Raw genomic sequence first — 19,673 nt, 5'->3', positions numbered from 1 at the left:
TTACAGAGGCATTGCAACTTCTTTTTCAAAATTAGCTTCTCTGAGCGTACTATTTTACATATGTTCAACACACACAGGCAACCCAACCAAAACCTCTCTTACCTTTGTAGTTTCTGTCATCTGTGGCCAGGAAATAGAAAAGACAAAATCACATTATATGAATTATATTTTAATGCACTACTAACTCCTTTGTTGTTGTTGTTTATTCTGAATGGACTGATGCATTAAACACCTGTCAGTTATTACCCACCTACAGTACTCAATGCTCCTTAAATAGCCATCTGGTCAGGCCCAATGCACATTTACAGTGCTGTATGCATAAATATGAATTATTAATAAATAATAAGGACTGCGTTCACCAGATGGCTGTTTTATAACTTCCTGTTTAAAGATGCGCACCAGTCACATGATCACCCCATTGAAATGACCAAATCACCACCACTCAGAATCCCAATCAAAATGTGGTTCAGGTGTCCAGCAGGTCATTTGGAGAGGGAGATTCACTGATTTCGCTGTTTGATAGGCTACAATTAGATGTCACATTTATTTAGTCTTTATGACTTTTCAGATAGATGATCATGTGACTGGAATGCATCTTTAAGACATTTTCCAGAATGTTATCATATTAATCCAGTGTTATCCTCTATGCTGACTTCCTCTTAAAGCTAGGGCTGATTTCAAGTTTTTCAACCTGCAAAGCATCACAGGGACATGCTCCTACTTGTCTTTCAGAATGAGTCCCGTTGTGTACATTATAACTATACATTCGCCACATTCACAATATACAGGCCTCGTTAGTGTACCTAGAACTTCTAAACAAACTGCTGGAAGGGGTTTTTCTATGTAGAGTTCCATTCTTCTCGAGTGATCTGTGGTCCATGAGAGAGACACATACTAGGTGTTCTTCACTGAAGACTCCTTTCTTCACTAGGTCCTATGATTGAGTTTAGTCTGGCCCAAGGGTGTGAATGTGAAAGGCAAGGCTCTGGATTAATGAACCACCCTTACTGTCTCTGCCTGGCAGGCTCCCCTCTCTCCACTGGGATACTCTGCCACTGACACTATGACAAGGGCTGAATCACTCCTGCTCTTCCAAGCTATTCCTAAGTGTGTACATCACATCACACAAGGCTTGTAGCCATACCTGATGTAGGTTGAGTCACTGAAGAGATGTTTTTATCCTAAATATATGGTTCTTTAAATGAGTTGTTGGTGTATCGAAAGTGTGCAGGGTAGTCATGTTTCGAGGAAATGTTCAGTCAAGTTAGCATAGCGCATTTTAGATTGTTTTCTCTGAAATGCATTGAAGAACCATTCAGCCAATAGATCATTGTTTTTTATGAAAGTTGGTATTTATTGTTTTGGAACTCTCACTCTCACGCTACCTTTCAAGTGGCACATTACACCCCCCCCCCCCCCCCCCCAAAAAAAAACCCTCTCTGAGTAATGCAGGGTAAAGGAATCATGTAAACTACTTACTGAAAATAAAAATTATGAGTCAGGTCTCATTACTGTGGTTGGTATGTTTATCTCCAGATCTGTGACTAGAGTGTCCTGAGTGTTAGTGGCAGAGGGACATGTTCATTCTACTGAGAGCTGGAGGATCTTCTCAGAACGGGACACCTCCATGCCTCCACATATGATAGCAGGTGGAAGATCAGAACAATGGCAAGCTCTTCTATTTGGGCAGCTATGGCAACCACTGGCTATTCGGCTGTGTAGCTAATCATACCAAAACAGAATTGATATACATTTATAAAGATGTTAGGACCCTGATAATGACCAGTTCAAGGTGGTCATTATCAGGGTCCTAACAGTTTCATATGTAGATGCTTCAAGGTCCAACACTAAAGAAAACACCTGGCTGGCCAGTAGGTGTCATCAGTCGTTGGCTCGACCAGGCCAGGAACTTAACAGTGTATTTTTGCGTCCCAGTTCTGGTGAGATCTCTCAGTGCTTTTCATTTGGCCCCCCTCTCATGGTCTCATGTGATGGGACTGAACTCTGTGAGCTGCTATCATAGAGTAACTGGTGCTGAGTGGGATCCCTGGGGCTCTGGGGCTATACAGCTCAGCACAGTGACTGGAGCCATTTCCTACATGATAGGCCCTGTTCCGGGGTTATCTTTGGCCACGGAGCATGCCGACCTCTGCTGTCTCTCTCCATTGTCTATAATGGTCTAATGTGCCCGGAGCAAGGCTCACTCTGTCCTGTTCGGTGTCATTGATCCTGTCTTTTTCTGGTATTTTCAGTCTGTTTTTAACTCTCCCTCACTGCAGGAATATCTGACTCTTAGGACCATGCCTCCCTACCTGCCTTGCTGACTCCAAGCTGTCCCTCTCCAAGCTGTCCCTGCCCACCGCCTACCTGGAATATCTGAAATGATCTGGCATAAAACGGCTACGTACTGTTATAACTACCGCCGAGCACAGCCTCTCCAGGTTTCTTCCCAGGTTCCTGCCTCTCTAGCTAGTTTTTCCCAGCCACTGTGCTTTAAAATTGGATTTAGGCTTGGTGTCTGTAAAAGCCCTTTGTAACAACTGCTGATATAAAAAGGGTTAGATAAGAACTGAGGAGTATTAACCTAAACTGTGTTTTGAGAAAGGGGTCATCGCTAGCTTATGTAGCAACAAACTGATCATTTGTGTGCTTAAACTAAGATTTTTAATCTAACCTTAACCACACTGCTAAGCTAATGTCTGTTTCCAGTTGGAATTTTGGCTGTGGAATATGACCTTGTAGCTATATAAAGTGTTTATAGCTATATAATTTAGTGACAACTGGATAAAGAATGTGAGGAACCAAGGAAATACAGGAAATACAACTGAGACTTGTCCAAAGAACTAGAATTCCTATCTTAGCTCCAATATAAATATGAAAAAAGTAGAACACAAGACAATGTTTGTTAACTTAGAAATGAATATTTACATAGATGCACAACAGCACTGACTTTATACCATTACAGTACCAGTCAAAAGTTTAGGCACATTTATCCATTCAAGTGGACATTTCACACACAAGTGAATGGTTGTGTCCACACATTTGACTGGCACAGTATCTCTTAGCAAAACGTACAGTGGGTGTTGTGTTTTAAAGCATCAGAAGTGAATAACACAAACTGTCTGGGATTCCCATCCACACTTACAGAGGCAGACAGGTTTGGGAGAGTCCCACTTGCCCATCTTGGTGCAGTGTGTTATGTTCCTGCCCTCCAGAATGAAACCAGCGTGGCAGCTGTAGTGTAACACCGTTCCCTCCACTGGGGGCCCTGGGGGCTTCAGGGCCACTCTGCCGTTCTCCAGAGAGGTCGAGACACGAGGGCACAGCAGCACTGGCAGAGACAGGGACAGAGCAGCAAGAAGAGGATGAGTGGCAATGGGAGTGGACACATCACATGGTATATAATAACCACCAGCCTGTTTCTGCTTTCCTGCCAACTTCTTCAGGAACATATACAGCCTGGTAATTCCATAAGGAGTTGTGATGAGAGCAGACACCAACTGGCACATGGGCACAGAGCCGAGTGGTCAATGAAACGTTAGAGAAAACAGAGTTCCTGGCAGGGATGGCATCTAGTTAATACAGGGACTGAGCTGCACGTTGCGGAATTCACTCTGACTGAAATTCAAATGTGAATTACTCGTCAAAAAAGACGAGCGACAAGAAAACAGGAACCACTTTTCTCTCAAACCATTTAACATTGGTGAATGACCTGGCACATTAAAAAGTCGAGACCGGACAGACGGAAAAGGGATGTTGTTTTAATTGTTTATATGTTAATTCATCATGGTGGGATCGTTTTGTGTCTGTTTTTAATTATGTGAGAAAGGGCAGTGGAAATGCCATTATGTGCAAATATTAATAGAATGCCATCATATCAAAGTAATGAGTCACACAATGATTGCTGTGGTCCTCCTACACTCCAATAATCCGGCCATTTTAGGTTTCAGTTAATAGGCTATGATGAATTCTACGGGGTGGTGAAAGAGGACAAGGATAAGCTTGAGGCTCTTATTCTGGTGACATAATGATTGAAGAGTGGCTACCATTATGTAGTATAGCATACCTGCACTGTATTTGGAAGCTGATGCTACAACACAAGTGCCAAAGCATTTCTGCTATTTTACATAGATATGTGATAGTAGTACGACAGAATAACTCCCCCCCACCCGTTACTCTACTGAATAACCTTTGCATTTATATTGGGACATCAAGCTGACAGCCTAGTCTCTTTTACAGCAATAAAAAAACATATACAGTGTGTGTATATATATATATATATATATATATATATATATATATATATATATATATATATATATATATATATATATATATATATATATATATATATATATACACAGTGCTGTGAAAAAGTATTCCTGATTTCCTCTATTACTGCATATTTATCACACTGAATGGTTTCAGATCTTCAGATACAAAATGTAATTTAAAAGAACCTGAACAAACACAAAATTCAATGCTTAAATTACAATTTTATTCTTTGAAGGAGAAAAGTTATCCAACAGCAACTGGCCCAGTGTGAAAAAGTGATTGCTCCCTTAGTTACTCAATCAACTCATTAATCAAATTCAACTGATCATTGGATTTCAATTAACGCAGAAACACCATCAATGAGAAGAGTACTACCAGCCCTGTTCAATCAAAACATGACTTATACAGAACCTCACCATCAATGAGAAGTAGGCTACAAGGTCTCAACAAGCAACACACCAAGCCGCGGTGGAAAAAAAATCTGGAAGAGATGAGAACAAAAGTTGTTGAGATGTATCAGTCTAAAAAGGGTTACAAAGCCATTTGTAAGGCTCTGGGACTCCAGCTAACTACAGTGAGAGCCATTGTCTCCAAACTGAGAAAACTTGGAACAGTGGTGAATCTTCCCAGGAGTGGCCGCTTACCAAAACCTCTCCAAGGGCGCAGCAACGACTCACGAAAACACCCTGGACAACATCTAAGGAAATGCAGGCCTCTCTAGGCTTAGCTAAGGTCAGTGTTCATAATTTGAAAATAAGATAAGATACAGGGCAAACATTTAAATAATGGGAGAATTGTATGGCGCAAACCACTGCTATTGAAATAAATTTGCCTTGCAAAATTGATGACCCCGAAAACCATTTGGGATAATGTTCTATGGACACACAAGTCAAAAGTGGAAATTTTTGGAAGGAAGACACAGGTCCCGTTTTGTCTGGCGTAAAGCAAACACAGCATTTCGCAATAAGAACATCATCCCAACAGTCAAACAAGGTGGTGGTAGTGTGATGGAATGGGGATGCTTTGCTGCCTCAGGGCCTGGAAGAATCGCCATCATTGAAGGAACCATAAATTCCGCTCTCTACCAGAAAATCTGAAGGAGAATGCCAGTCATCAGTCCGGAAGCTGAAGCTTTACTGGGTTATCCAGCTGGACAATGTTCCTAAACACAAGAGTAAGTCCACCTCAGTTCATGTTTGAAAAGCCTCCAGTCTCGCTGAATACATCAAGTCTGCAAAGACGACTGATCTCCAATCATAGGAAGCATTTGGTTGCAATTGTTGCTGCACATTTTTAACACAGGGCCAGTTGGTGTTGGATAACTAAATGTATACCATAAATAAATACAATTATAATTTCAACACAAACGTTTGTGTTTACTCTGGTTCTCTTTGTCTTATATTACGTTATTTATGAAAATCTGACACCATTCAGAGCAGCAAATATGCAAAAATTTAGGAAATCAGGAAGAGGGCAAATACATTTTCACACTGTATTTGTACAGTGCCCTCCAGAACAATAATGGCTTTTTACTGATATTACACTAAAAAAGTTCTATGAATCTAATCTTTAACTGGGTGAAAATTGTTTAAATAAAAAAAAGAATTGCCATCAAGAAATAATAATTGTATTCCAAACATGTGTTTTTGCACAGGCACAGCCTAAATTCCCTTAGACATTCATCAACAAGGGAAAGGTCAGAGAACACACAAACTAAATGAGACAAAATGTTGACCTTTAAAAATCAGTCAATGGCTAAGAAAAGATAACTACATGCTTGAAAATACCCATCTCCATTATTATGGATGTAATGTAAAGCATCATGTAATGAAGCTGTCCAAAAGAGGACCCACACCACATGAAAAGGGTCCAATAATCATAGAATCAAGCTTTTGCAATTGCGAGAGCTGTTATCTTGAAAAGGAGAAGACAGAGTACAAAATACAGTGGTGCCAATAATTGTGGCACACATTTTTTACTTTGAAGTGTTTTCACTCAACTAAAGGTTAGATTCATAGCTGATAAACAACAAAGACATTTCTTCGCAGCCTTTTTAGTTCATATTGTGGTGCGAACGCACCCACGCCCCACAAATCAGCGTCGCACCAAAGCCTCCAACTGAAACAGCTGGTAGTTTCCGGAAGGGGCCAGCCCCGCCCCCGCACACCTGCTTCCTATTGGGACCTCGTCTGGGGATGTATTTGAGGGCTCCCAGGGAGCCAGTCGGGGCTGGGGCCAGTAGCAAGGCCAGCAGAGAAAATGCACAAGAGAAAGCAACAAAACAGTAGAGGAGAAGGAGATGGAGGGTTCCAGGAGATGGAGGGTGCTTGAGGAGCCTCCAGAATTACAACCTTCAGCGCCCAATCCTCCCAAACATACTCTAGGATGCCACCCCAGAGACAAAGGACAATCACAGTCTGTAAATCAGGCCAGAACACCAGCCGCATCCCAGTGGCATCCGGTATTCTGAAAGGGGGGTGGTCCAGTACTTAATGGGGAACGTGTTGCGAGCAAACCCTCACTCCATAAATCAGCATCACACCACAGGTGGTTGGAAGATGTATCCAAATATTGGTCTTGGAATTAAAGTCCCCATCCCTAATGATTAGAACGGGTATTAAAGATAGTCCATAAATCGTGCCAAATATTTGAATTCAAAGTAGCTTCCGGAGTGGGGACTTTAACATTTTATAGGTCTGTAATCCAGTAAACTGGATCTGTAATGATTTCATTATAGGGAAAAATATACTGTCAACTTGAATCAGAGGATTAACCATTCAGCAATTATAGCACGTTTTCATACATTGTCCCCCCATATTTTCATAGACAATTGTATTGGAATACAGAGCCAAATAAAATGTATCACTGTCCAAATACTTAGTTGTCTACTAACCTTTTGGCTCAGATTTGGTGAGGTCACACCACACAACTCCCATCTTACAAATAACTGAAAGCCCAATCTATGCATTTCTTTGAAATCAATAACAGTACTTAAGTTTAAGACAGTGGTTCTCCAATCTTTCCTGGGGACTCTCACCCATTCCATGTATTAACAATCACACCTGAATCTTCTAATTATCAAGTCATTGGCTGCTTCATTCATGTGAGCTAGTTCAGAGCTACAACCAAATTCTGTCTGAAATTTAAATGCAAATGAATTAACCACATAAGCTACTGGCAAAGGTCTGGCAATTGGTTAATACTGTCCCAAGGCCATTAATGACAGAAGCCAAAAAGTTTCTGAATTCTTGCACGTGTCCATAGAAACTTTTTGGGGCCATGTTATCTCCCTTCCCGGAATCAACAGGATTCTGGCTGTCAGCACAGAGATCACCCTTGATGAAAATCTAGATGCAATTATATCCCAAGACCTGATGTATCCACAATTGCTATACATATTCCTGCATATCCCCATATTCATATTGAAGTACTTCGTATGCAACTGGACTCCATTATCGATTCATTCATGTGAGACTATACAATAGATATGTAAAAAGTATCTCTGCAAGTTTAAACTAAAATGAGGACAGGCCCTACCAAACTTCATGTTTTACAATTGGGCTGCTAATATCTGCGCTGTCATGTTTTGGCTTGAGGACACTTTGGCATCTTCCAGCTGGCTTTGAACAGAGCGTGAGGATTACCAGACAAATCTGCCCTGTTGTTATTTTCCCATATCCCCTTTGAGATATCAATTTACAGTCAGAATCCCATTATAAAAACACAATCCGCATTAGAAGAAAATTAAAATGCACTTTGATCTTATACTGACGTCTATGACAGCGGATGTATTGAACCTAGCTACTGAAGTCACAGGGATAGAACGTAGTGGAAGGACACAGGATATTCTTAACCTAGCTAGTAAAGTCACAGGGGTAGACCGTAGTGGAAGGACAGAGGATATATTGAACCTTGCTACTGAAGTCACAGGGGTAGACCGTAGTGGAAGATCAGAGGATATTCTTAAACTAGCTAGTAAAGTCACAGGGGTAGACCGTAGTGGAAGGACAGAGGATATTCTTAACCTAGCTAATAAAGTCACAGGGGTAGACCGTAGTGAAAGGACAGAGGATATTCTTAACCTAGCTAGTTAAGTCAAAGGGTTAGACTCTAAGGAAAAGTGAGAAGATGTACTTACAACATCTGCTGTGTTGTGTGATTTCAGTCCATGTGCCATTTGGAAGGCACTTCCTGACCTTCGGGCCCACTATGACCCGGCTCCCTCGGCAGATGTATTCAATCTCATAGTCCACTGGTAGGATTTGAACATTGCGGATCTGAACACAGAAATAGATGACACTGATTCATTTTTAGGTATTGATTGATTTTTCTAACTGAGGAATGAGTCATTTCTTTTTAAGGCTTCAATGCGTTTCTAAGATTAGAACAACAATGACAACAACATGGTAGCTAGTACATGACCATGCTGCAAGACTAAAGAACTATAATATCAGAATTGAGAATCCAGGATATAAGCTACAGTTTTTACGCATATTATCTAATATGGTTAGGGAGATTAAAGTAAATGTTAGTGATAAGTGAGCAGTGCAATTTCAGTGGATGGAAAATCCTGTAATTCAGTCCTTTCAACAAATAAATGAATATTAATGAATAACTGTAGTACATGCTAAAAATGTATAATACACAGTTATTGGCATGAATTGTGCTTGTACTATGACAGTCCTGTGATAGTAATGATAGTACTGTGGTAATAGTAATAGATTTGTGATAAGTGATAATAGTGTTTTAATAGTACTGTGGTAGTACAGTGATAATAGTAAATGTATTGTGAAAGTACTGATACTACTGTGTCAATGTACGAGTGCTGTTATAATAGTTATAATACTGTGACAATTATGATAGTACTGTGATAGTAGTGACAGTACTAGGATAATTGTGATAGTATTGGGTTAATATTAATAATACTATGATAATATAGTGGGGAGAACAAGTATTTGATACACTGCCGATTTTGCAGGTTTTCCTACTTACAAAGCATGTAGAGGTCTGTAAATGGTCAAAAATCCAGAAAATCACATTGTATGATCTATTTTTTTTTTTTTTTTTTTTTTATTTATATTTTTTTTATTGGTATTTAACAAGACAACACAAGACATATTCATTTAAAAGCAAGAAATTACAGACTGTCTCAGTTTAAACCCTTCCATAACCCTCCCACCCCAAAAAGGAGAAAAAATAAATAAAAAAATAAAAAAATAATAATCAAAAGATAAATAAAGAAGGGTTAACTCTATAGCCCCAAAAAAAATAAAAAAAATAAAAAGGAGTTAAAATAAATACTCCTCTCTCTGATATTGGTCTTTCCTTTTACCAGCAACAATCAGTTACTGTACATTAGTGTCAGGGGAGCACGGTAAACCTTTTATGTAGTTTAGGACAGGTTCCCAGGTCTTCTGGAAAGTTTTAAGGGATCCTGAAAGCAAAAATCTTAACTTCTCAAGATTTATACATCTAAAAATTTCTTGGATCCACCTGTTGTGTGATGGGGGAGTCACATGTTTCCATTTAAGAAGAATGGCTCGCCTGGCTAAAACAGAAGTAAAGGCAATAACCTGGCGAGATGCGATAGACAGGTCAGGTCTCGAAGGAATGCCAAACAGTGCAGTCAAGGGATTGGGGTCCAACTCTATGTTAAGAGCATTGTTAAGTGTATCGAAAACATTGGACCAGAAGTCTGTCAACTGAGGACAGCTCCAAAACATATGAAGATGATTGGCAGGGGACTGCATGCAACGATGACAAGCATCACTCATATCTGGAAAAAATGTTGCCAATCTGGCATTAGTTAAATGAGCTCGGTGGAGCACCTTACATTGCAGTAGGCCATGCCTAGCACATATGGAAGAGCAGTGAACCAATCTTAGAGTTTCGTCCCATTGATCATCAGTGATCGAAACACCCAGGTCATTCTCCCACAACTCTCTCAGAAAAACAGTTGGATCTACATTAAGTGTACTTATTAAGTTATAAATAGCTGAAATTAGACGTTTCTGGCCTACACCTAAAGTGAGAAAACTATCAAGAGGGTATTCAGGCGGGCGGTTGGGAAAGTGGGGAAACAACTTCTGAACAAAGTGTCTAATCTGAAAAAAACGAAACAAATGGCTATTGGGCAGTTTGTACTTAGCGGACAAGGAAGAGAAGGATGCAAACACCCCATCTTCATACAAATCGTTCAGCACGACAAGTCCGTTAGCTGACCAGGTTCGAAAAACAGGGTCAGAACAGGACGGGGAGAAAAAATTATTATTTAAGATAGGTGAGTAAATAGAGGTTTTCTGTAAACCAAAATGTTTCCTAAACTGAACCCAAATTTTGATAGTGTTACTGACAATTGGGTTAGATGATATTTTACTAATAACTAAGGGAAGTTGAGAACAAATAACAGAATACAAAGTGCCAGTCGTAGAAGTGGTCTCTGAATGGACCCAAGGGGGGCATTTATCAGTGCGGGCAGAATTGTTCCAGTAAAGAATTTTATTAATATTACAAGCCCAGTAATATTGTTGAAAGTTGGGAAGTGCAAGACCGCCTTTAGACTTAGGGAGCTGAAGAACTGATTTTTTGAGTCGCGCCGGTTTGTTTCCCCAGATAAATTAACGCAAAATACCATCAAATTTTGTAAAAAAAGATTTATTGATGCAAATTGGAATATGTTGGAAGAGATAAAGGAATTTAGGTAAAATAACAATTTTTACCAGATTAATGCGACCCACAAGAGACAAAGGAAGTGAAGCCCATCTAGACATGTCTGACTTGGTTTTATCGATTAGTGGTTGAACATTCTTCTCAAATAGATGGTTAAACGAATTTGTGAACGAGACTCCCAAGTATTTAAACCCACCTGAAGCTATTTTAAAGGGAAAAAGAGAATATGAGATCTTACTGGCCTCAGGGTTGACAAAGAATAGTTCACTTTTTTGCAAATTTATCTTATAACCGGAGACACAACTAAATTTCTCTAGAATGTCTAAAATGACTGGCAAGGAGGAGACAGGGTTAGAAATATACAGTAAAAGGTCATCAGCATAAAGAGAAAGTTTATGAACTAAACCATAACGAGATATTCCTTCAAAACCATTATGGCTACGAAGCAAAATAGCAAGAGGCTCTATGGCAAGGTTAAAAAGTAAAGGAGAGAGGGGTCAGCCCTGACGGGTTCCGCGTTGGAGAGAAACATGGGGTGAATGAAAGCCATTAGTGTGTACAGAGGCAACCGGTGAAGAATAAAGAAGTTGAATCTAAGAAATAAAGTTAGAGTCAAACCCAAACTTCTCTAAAATAAAAAATAAATAAGGCCATTCAACTCTGTCAAATGCCTTCTCGGCATCTGAAGACAGAATTATTTCCGGTGACTCAGATGGGGGGGAACAAAGAATATTAAGAAGCATCCTAGTGTTAAAGAACGAATGTCTCCCTGGTGTAAAACCTGTCTGATCCAGGCATTTTAAAGATGGTAGTACCAACTGAAGACGAGAGGATAAGACTTTGGCTAAAATCTTCAAATCAACATTAAGGAGTGAAATCGGTCTATAACTGCTACATGCGGTGGGGTCCTTATCCTTCTTAAGCAACAAGGAGATGGAGGCCTCACATAAGGTTGGAGGGAACATTGTATGATCTTTAAATAATTAATTTGCATTTTATTGCATGACATAAGTATTTGATCACCTACCAACCAGTAAAAATTCTGGCTCTCACAGACCTGTTTGTTTTTCTTTAAGAAGCCCTCCTGTTCTCCACTCATTACCTGTATTAACTGCACCTGTTTAAACTTGTTACCTGTATAAAAGACACCTGTCCACACACTCAATCAAACAGATTCCAACCTCTCCACAATGGCCAAGACCAGAGAGCTGTGTAAGGACATCTGGGATAAAATTGTAGACCTGCACAAGGCTGGGATGGGCTACAGGACAATAGGCAAGCAGCTTGGTGAGAAGGCAACAATTGTTGGCGCAATTATAGAAAATGGAAGAAGTTCAAGATGACGGTCAATCTCCCTCGGTCTGGGGCTCCATGCAAGATCTCACCTCGTGGGGCATCAATGATCATGAGGAAGGTGAGGCATCAGCCCAGAAGTTCACTGCAGGACCTGGTTAATGACCTGAAGAGAGCTGGGAGCACAGTCTCAAAGAAAACCATTAGTAACACACTACGCCGTCATGGATTAAAATCCTGCTGCGCACACAAGGTCCCCCTGGTCAAGCCAGCGCATGTCCAAGCCCGTCTGAAGTTTGCCAATGACCATCTAGATGATCCAGAGGAGGAATGGGAGAAGGTCATGTGGTCTGATGAGACAAAAATAGAGCTTTTTGGTCTAAACTCCACTCACCATGTTTGGATGAAGAAGAAGGATGAGTACAACCCCAAGAACACCATCCCAACCAGGAAGCATGGAGGTGGAAACATCATTCTTTGGGGATGCTTTTCTGCAAAGGGGACAGGACGACTGCACCGTATTGAGGGGAGGATGGATAGGGCCATGTATCGCGAGATCTTGGCCAACAACCTCCTTCCCTCAGTAAGAGCATTGAAGATCGGTCTTGGTTGGGTCTTCCAGCATAACAACGACCCGAAACACACAGCCAAGGCAACTAAGGAGTGGCTCCGTAAGAAGCATCTCAAGGTCCTGGAGTGGCCTAGCCAGTCTCCAGACCTGAACCCAATAGAAAATCTTTGGAGGGAGCTGAAAGTCTGTATTGCCCAGCGACAGCCCCATAACCTGAAGGATCTGGAGAAGGTCTGTGTGGAGGAGTGGGCCAGAATCCCTGCTGCAGTGTGTGCAAACCTGGTCAAGAACTACAGGAAATGTATGATCTTTGCAAACAAAGGTTTTTGTACCAAATATTAAGTTCTGCTTTTCTGATGTATCAAATACTTATGTCATGCAATAAAATGCATATTAATTACTTAAAAATCATACAATGAGATTTTCTGGATATTATTTTTAGATTCCGTCACTCACAGTTGAAGAGTACCTATAATAAAAATTCTACATGCTTTGCAAATGGGAAAACCTGCAAAATTGGCAGTGTATCAAATACTTGTTCTCTCCACTGTAGTTACAATACTGTGACAATCATAATAGTACTGTGATAAATTAACACATTGACATCAGGCAAGGATGCATCTGCATCTCGGAGGCAAAAGAAGCAGAAACCAATGCAACCAGACTGTAAATCAGGGGTGGGCAAATTAAGTGCAGAATCTGGCCTGCGATGCTATTCCATCTGGTACACAGTAGGTGACAAAAATAGTTTTGAGGGGAAGTAAAAAAAAGAACTCACAAGCCCATTCTTATAAATCTGAATTGAAATTATTTTGGTACTATAAGGGACTTACTGTATAAATGTTAAAATGTTTGCCCTTTTCTTGTCAGCAATTATGGTTAAAAAATACAAAGACAGTGTGGCCCTCCATGTAATTTCAAAATACTGATGTGGCCCCGAAGCCAAAAGGTTTGCCCTTCCCTGCTGTAAATAATGACCAGAAATGAAGATATATTCAATAGTAATAATTTAGTAATCCATATAACTAGTAATCAGTTGTTCAACTGAAATACACTTTGACAACTAATACTGAGCCCTGTTGCCCCAAAGCGAAACAAAGTAGCATCTTATATGGGAATATTGTTGAGATGAAGACATGTTCTAGTTCTGACTGAAACAGAATGTTTTTTACATTTTAGGGCGGAAACATTCTTGAGCTTTTTCTGACGAGTTGTCCCAGAGAATGTTATATAAGTAAGGGTCTAATGCATAGCATACTGTAGATCACAGTGACATTTCAATTTCAAGTGATAGTGTAACCACCATGTAAAAAAATTATATATAAGTTCAATAATTAAGGGACCTGAAGTCATATTCCAGCACTGGGGTCAACAAGCTTATCTTTTTAAACAAGCAAAACAACGTTTCATAATTTCTTAGGGTCGCCCATCCATCAAAAGTGTGCCAGTGCAAATGAGCCTGTCAAGCTGATCCCATTATTTGTAAAACTGTAAGATTATAGGAGTGGCAGTCCAAATCTTGCCCTGATAATGGTAATATAGCGAAAACATTATGAAAAACTTTCTCTCACTGTCTCCATTACAAATTTGATTTAAAGTTGCAAATTATATCAGTAACTATCAGTTACAGTGCTAGCCTGGTGGTGTTTCTTCCTCCATGATGAGTGTGCACCACCCTCTCAAAGCAATGTTCGTAAACACTGAAAAGGGTCTACAGTAAGGATGTTACTGTAATAATAGCGATGTTACTGTAATAACAGTGACAGCACTGTGATAGTTATGTGATAGTAGTAAGTGTACTGTACCTGTTCTTGTGTCAGGCCTCTGTAGCGGATGCCTCCATCTCTGGGAGGGCGGATGATGCCACAGCCTAAATAGAGTGAGAGAGGAATACATGGTGAGTGGGAACGTACAGTAGCCTATATACAGTCATGATATACACTACAATTAGAATCATCTCTTCATCTCACTCCTTCCTCTGAGCTGGTAATCTCTGTAGGTCCTTTATCTCTGTGGAGTTTGTAACTGCTAACACACCTACACACACACACACAGACACACACACACAGTAATTACCTCCAGTTGTTGAATTATGTATGGCCACAACAAGAGATGGAAGAGCATACAGAATTATCAGAAACAATAGCTGTGCCATTACTGGATCTGGGAAGAGAGATAGATAAGAGCTGGCAGAGAAAGTGGAAGAGATGGAGGGTGGGTAGGTGATGGGTGGATGAAAGGAATAAGATATTGAAATGAAACAAGAGAGGGGCATTAGTTATAAACAACCTTTATATAGTATTCGCAAAATAACAAAATCTAAAAGTGTTCTAAAAGGAAGGAACCGACATATTCTCATGAAACACATCATTAATAAACATTTAAAGGGACAGTCCTGATCATCTAAACCAGAGTCATGCGACTAGATAACAACACACTCCAACCTCACCTACAGCAGGTCATGGAGGAGTGCACCTGCCACTACAGCCCAGATGACTAACATCTACTAACTCCGGATACTGTGGTGAAGTAGTGGAAATGCTCAACTCTGCGCTGAATGTACACATTTCACGAGCTCCTTCCACAGTGGAGTGATCTAGCCTGCTATAGTTCATGATCCCAGAGTCAGTCTAAAAGGGTGCTTCCAGCGCTAACGAAGCCAGCACAACAGTCATATGAGTGTGTGCTGAAGTATAAATACACCTAAATATAGTCACTAATTAGTAAGTAATTAATGCAACTTTATCATGTTGCCACAAACAGTGAAAGCTGGAAAAAGAGAAAGAGAGAGAGGAGGGATGGGGACAGAGAGGGAGAGACATGCACAGGTCAGGGAGAGAGAATGAGAAGCAGAGATACAGAAGGATAGATAGGTACACAGATAGGGAGACCAAGATAAATAGGTACATAGTGATAGGGAGACAGAGAGAGATTGAGGGAGTCATTGCGTGTGTAACAAAGCTCTATATTGGAACAGATGGTGTGAAGGAATGGAAGAGTCGAGGAAGACAGACAACACTGTAGGATACTTGATTAGCATTACGGTGTATTTATAGCGCACTAACAAGAACATGCAGGAAGAGATAGACACAGAGACAGAAAGAAAAGGTGTGTATGTGTGTGAGAGACAGAAATAGTGGGAGGGAGGGAGGCAGAGACAGGGCGAACAGTTGGAAGCATCCTCACACACTGAGAAAACTAAAATCCAACTGTGTGAGTGTGGTACAGATCAGACAGCTTACAATATATAAAACTATGCCGCCGTATAAATGACAATGGCAGTTCTCTGATATTAAAAACCTAAAGAGAACCGTTAAACTAGTTAATAATCAAATCTAAAATTAGCTTTCGGTGCTGTACAGCAAATTTCAGAACCACGGATAGCGAACGATCCTGCCAACAAGGTTCTAACTGGGACCTTCAGGACCATGGACAGGGGTATCCCAGATACGTATCTAAAGAAGACTAAAACGATAACAAACGGAAGACTTCATCCAAGACACGGAGATTTTTTAAGCAGCATATGCTGTTGGAAAATGCTAATGGAAATCAAAAATAACCATGTTTACAATGTGGTGTGCGGGTGGATTAAATTATCAAGACACGTGCACTGATATCGATTACAAACGCTGTAGTGAGGGTCGCTCTGAAGGTGTCACCAAATGTACCCTACCCTAGTTGCTGGCCGGTGTTGACACGAGATTCCATAACGGCCTGTCGAGAAAGGCCAGCCCTATATCCGTAAGACTAAACTGTCTGCACAATTAAGTTCTGATTTCTCGTCTATTCAAGCATGCCATTCATTTCATTATAAACTAGTTCAAAACGTGCATAATATATCTAAAGATACTGACCTCACGCCACGAATAGGTGGGACGGTATGTTACATTGTAGGCAAATAGGTTAGCAACGGTGCTTCCCAGAGAAACCTGTCGTTTATGAAATAATAATTTTACATAGGCTAGAGTAGACTAGGCCTGCCAACTGAATATACATATAGGACAGGCAAATCCGTGCAAGCTTACAACGTTTATGTGGAGTATGAGATTCTAGCATGTTATCATGTGTACTTACAAATACTTTCGACGTGCTGGATGTAGATGACAGGATGTCCGTCGTGTCCTACTCGTTTGTGAACACGCCAATGTCGAATTATGTGTAAAATGTAGATTTTTTTGCAACGGATTGTATGGCTATATTGTTATGGCTCTAAATTTTCAATTCGTTCCCCATGCATACATCAAATGTTAAAAACAACCGTATAAATAAGTTTGTTGACATCTACTTCAATTTCGCATGGTGAAAAGTCAGAAACGATAAATGTACATACAAATATACATGCACTATATACAATCGCTTCCCCATGAACGACGAAACGCCGAATTCTCACACTCCCTCTTTGCCTTTTTCCTCTCCCCCTACAATCTCTAGCTAATTCTCGACGTCATGATGGATATACGTAACGTGCGTAAAAAGTATTTTTCTGACGCACACGTCTTTCTCCCAGATGCTGGTTAAGATCTTGGTCCATACATACCAACAAATAATGATCAATGAAAGCCTAAGAGCAGCTTACAGAGCTCCTCAATAAAAATAGCTATTTTTGTATTACATTTGATTTAACGGATAGGTATTAAAACACAATAAGCAATACCAAAGATTTCCAATTTGATATACATCTTATAAAAGCGAACAGTATGAGGCAATGTTAAACATTGTCTAAAGCTTTCTGACCAGGAATGTTAAGTGAAGCAGTTGTAAGTCGTTCTTACAACATTGACATCTATTTTCAGCGTTGGTAACGACAGATATGTTCTTATGATAGGCTGCGGTACCCTTACTGTACTCTTCTTCCTTCACCGCTGTCGTCCTGTAATCTATTTTGAGAGCACCCGTCTCCTTCATATTTATATCCACGTTGAATAATTGAAGCGGGGGATAAAAGATAACTCATCTCTTTGCCTGTCTCCTCACAACTCTCCAGCTATTCATCTGAACCCTCCATTTTCCTAAATCTGTAATGTAGTACGAGTAGAAGTACATTAAGGCATTAAACAGACTGCAAAATACAACACAGTCTAGAACCTAACCATGTCAAAAGATGTCTGGAAAAATGAAACATATTGGGTCTAGAAATGCCAACGTCAAGATTGCTCATATCATTTTATTGTTTTAACCTTATGATATTGCATACATGTAAATGAGTCGAAGGGGTGTGCAGAACACATCGTCGGTACAGCAGTGCACCTGGGAGACGCCAGACAGATGAAGACATCCAACGGGCAAACATCAAAGGCTTAAGAGCACAGAAATAAGACGACTACTTCTACATGTAGGGCTGGTAACGATGGGGGAGGGGATGTAGAGAGGGAGCTGGAGAGACAGACATCCCACGAGGAAGGCAGCAGATAACCAGAATGAAATAAGATCACTTTAAAATAACTATACAAAAGAAACGCTCCAATATTCCACACACAAAAAACTACAAGTGAACATTTAGTAATTTCCTCTGTTGTAATTATACACAAACTTACAATTGATCTCTTGGCTCTTTGATCTACAATTGATCTCCTATGTTCCACTTTGCCAAAAGCAGCACGCTGACACATTCGAATCAATACAAACAATAAAACAATTGTAGGCAAAACAGTGCTAGGATGAATCATAGATGATTCCAATTCAGCAATGAACATTACGGTCGATTGTATGTCCTTCATAAGAGTATTTCTCAACTGTTGACCATATATTAACACGGTATACAGGCATCTGGACTGTATGTTGGAGCCATGCCATACGTCTGCCTGCATCGTACTGTGTCAAGGCACACTTCAGCTTACGACCCAGGAGGCTGTAAAGAAACATACTCTTCGGATGTTTGTTTACTTCTCCAAAAAATATCGTAAAATGAGTAGTTAAAAACAATTAAAACAGCTTCATGTTTTACAAGCGCATGATTTGCTCTTGAATACTAGCACACATTATGAAAGTCCAAATAAATAGTCTTCAGTGCATGTTTTCGGTCACTAAGCAAGTTGTCAGAATCGACTCCATACCCCTCTTTAGTGTTATGGGGCTCAACTGACTTAAATTCTGAAACCCTCTTTCCAGGACAAGCCAAACAACTCATTCTTCTAAGAGTAACATAAAACATATTTGCTGTGAACTCAAATAAATAAACAAGTAAATGGCATTCATTTTCACACATCCTCTCTCATTCCACAAGAACAACATTGTGTTTGACTTACACCAGTAATGGGGGTTAATGTCATTTAGACTGAATAGGGCTCCTCTCCAGTTGAGTTTCACAGGACCTTAATGGGACTTTCCCTTCATGCTCTAGGAAATGCATATACAAGGCTGCCTCATGACCAGAAAAAAGGAAGTAAAGCAGCTAAACTCTGAGGCATGTACAAACCCGATACCAAAAAAGTTGGGACACTATACAAATTGTGAGTAAAAAAGGAATGGAATAATTTACAAATCTCAAACTTATATTTAATTCACAATGGAATATAGATAACATATCGAATGTTGAAAGTGAGACATTCTGTATTGTCATGCCAAATATTGGCTCATTTTGGATTTCATGAGAGCTACACATTCCAAAAAAGTAGGGACAGGTAGCAATAAGAGGCCGGAAAAGTTAAATGTACAGATAAGGAACAGCTAGAGGACCAATTTGCTACTTATTATGTCAATTGGCAACATGATTGGGTATAAAAAGAGCCTCTCAGAGTGGCAGTGTCTCTCAGAAGTCATGATGGGCAGAGGATCACCAATTCCCCCAATGCTGCAGCAAAAAATAGTGGAGCAATATCAGGAGTTTCTCAAAGAAAAATTGCAAAGAGTTTGAAGTTATCATGAT

At 40.1% G+C, this 19,673-nt stretch overlaps 1 protein-coding gene across 2 annotated transcripts in view; it reads right to left on the bottom strand.

Annotated features, from left to right (window-relative positions):
• Positions 1 to 17,220, bottom strand: part of gabbr1a (gamma-aminobutyric acid (GABA) B receptor, 1a) — a 62,530-nt gene extending 45,310 nt beyond the window's left edge. Inside the window, exons 1-6 of one of the 2 annotated variants that reach the window (XM_029115939.2) lie at positions 16,883 to 17,220; positions 14,885 to 14,994; positions 14,614 to 14,678; positions 8,414 to 8,552; positions 3,146 to 3,331; positions 103 to 120 (exon numbers count right to left, since the gene is read on the bottom strand). In XM_029115939.2, the coding sequence (XP_028971772.1) occupies positions 103 to 120; positions 3,146 to 3,331; positions 8,414 to 8,552; positions 14,614 to 14,678; positions 14,885 to 14,963 (487 nt within the window). In that variant the 5' untranslated portion in view covers positions 14,964 to 14,994; positions 16,883 to 17,220. The remainder of the gene's footprint in view (positions 1 to 102; positions 121 to 3,145; positions 3,332 to 8,413; positions 8,553 to 14,613; positions 14,679 to 14,884; positions 14,995 to 16,882) is intronic. The other variant, XM_029115940.2, reaches the window with a different exon arrangement.
• Positions 17,221 to 19,673: the final 2,453 nt, after the last annotated feature.

Source organism: Esox lucius, chromosome 20 (genome assembly GCF_011004845.1).
Source record: "Esox lucius isolate fEsoLuc1 chromosome 20, fEsoLuc1.pri, whole genome shotgun sequence".
Taxonomy (NCBI): domain Eukaryota; kingdom Metazoa; phylum Chordata; class Actinopteri; order Esociformes; family Esocidae; genus Esox; species Esox lucius.
This window is presented reverse-complemented; position numbering and strand designations above follow the sequence as displayed.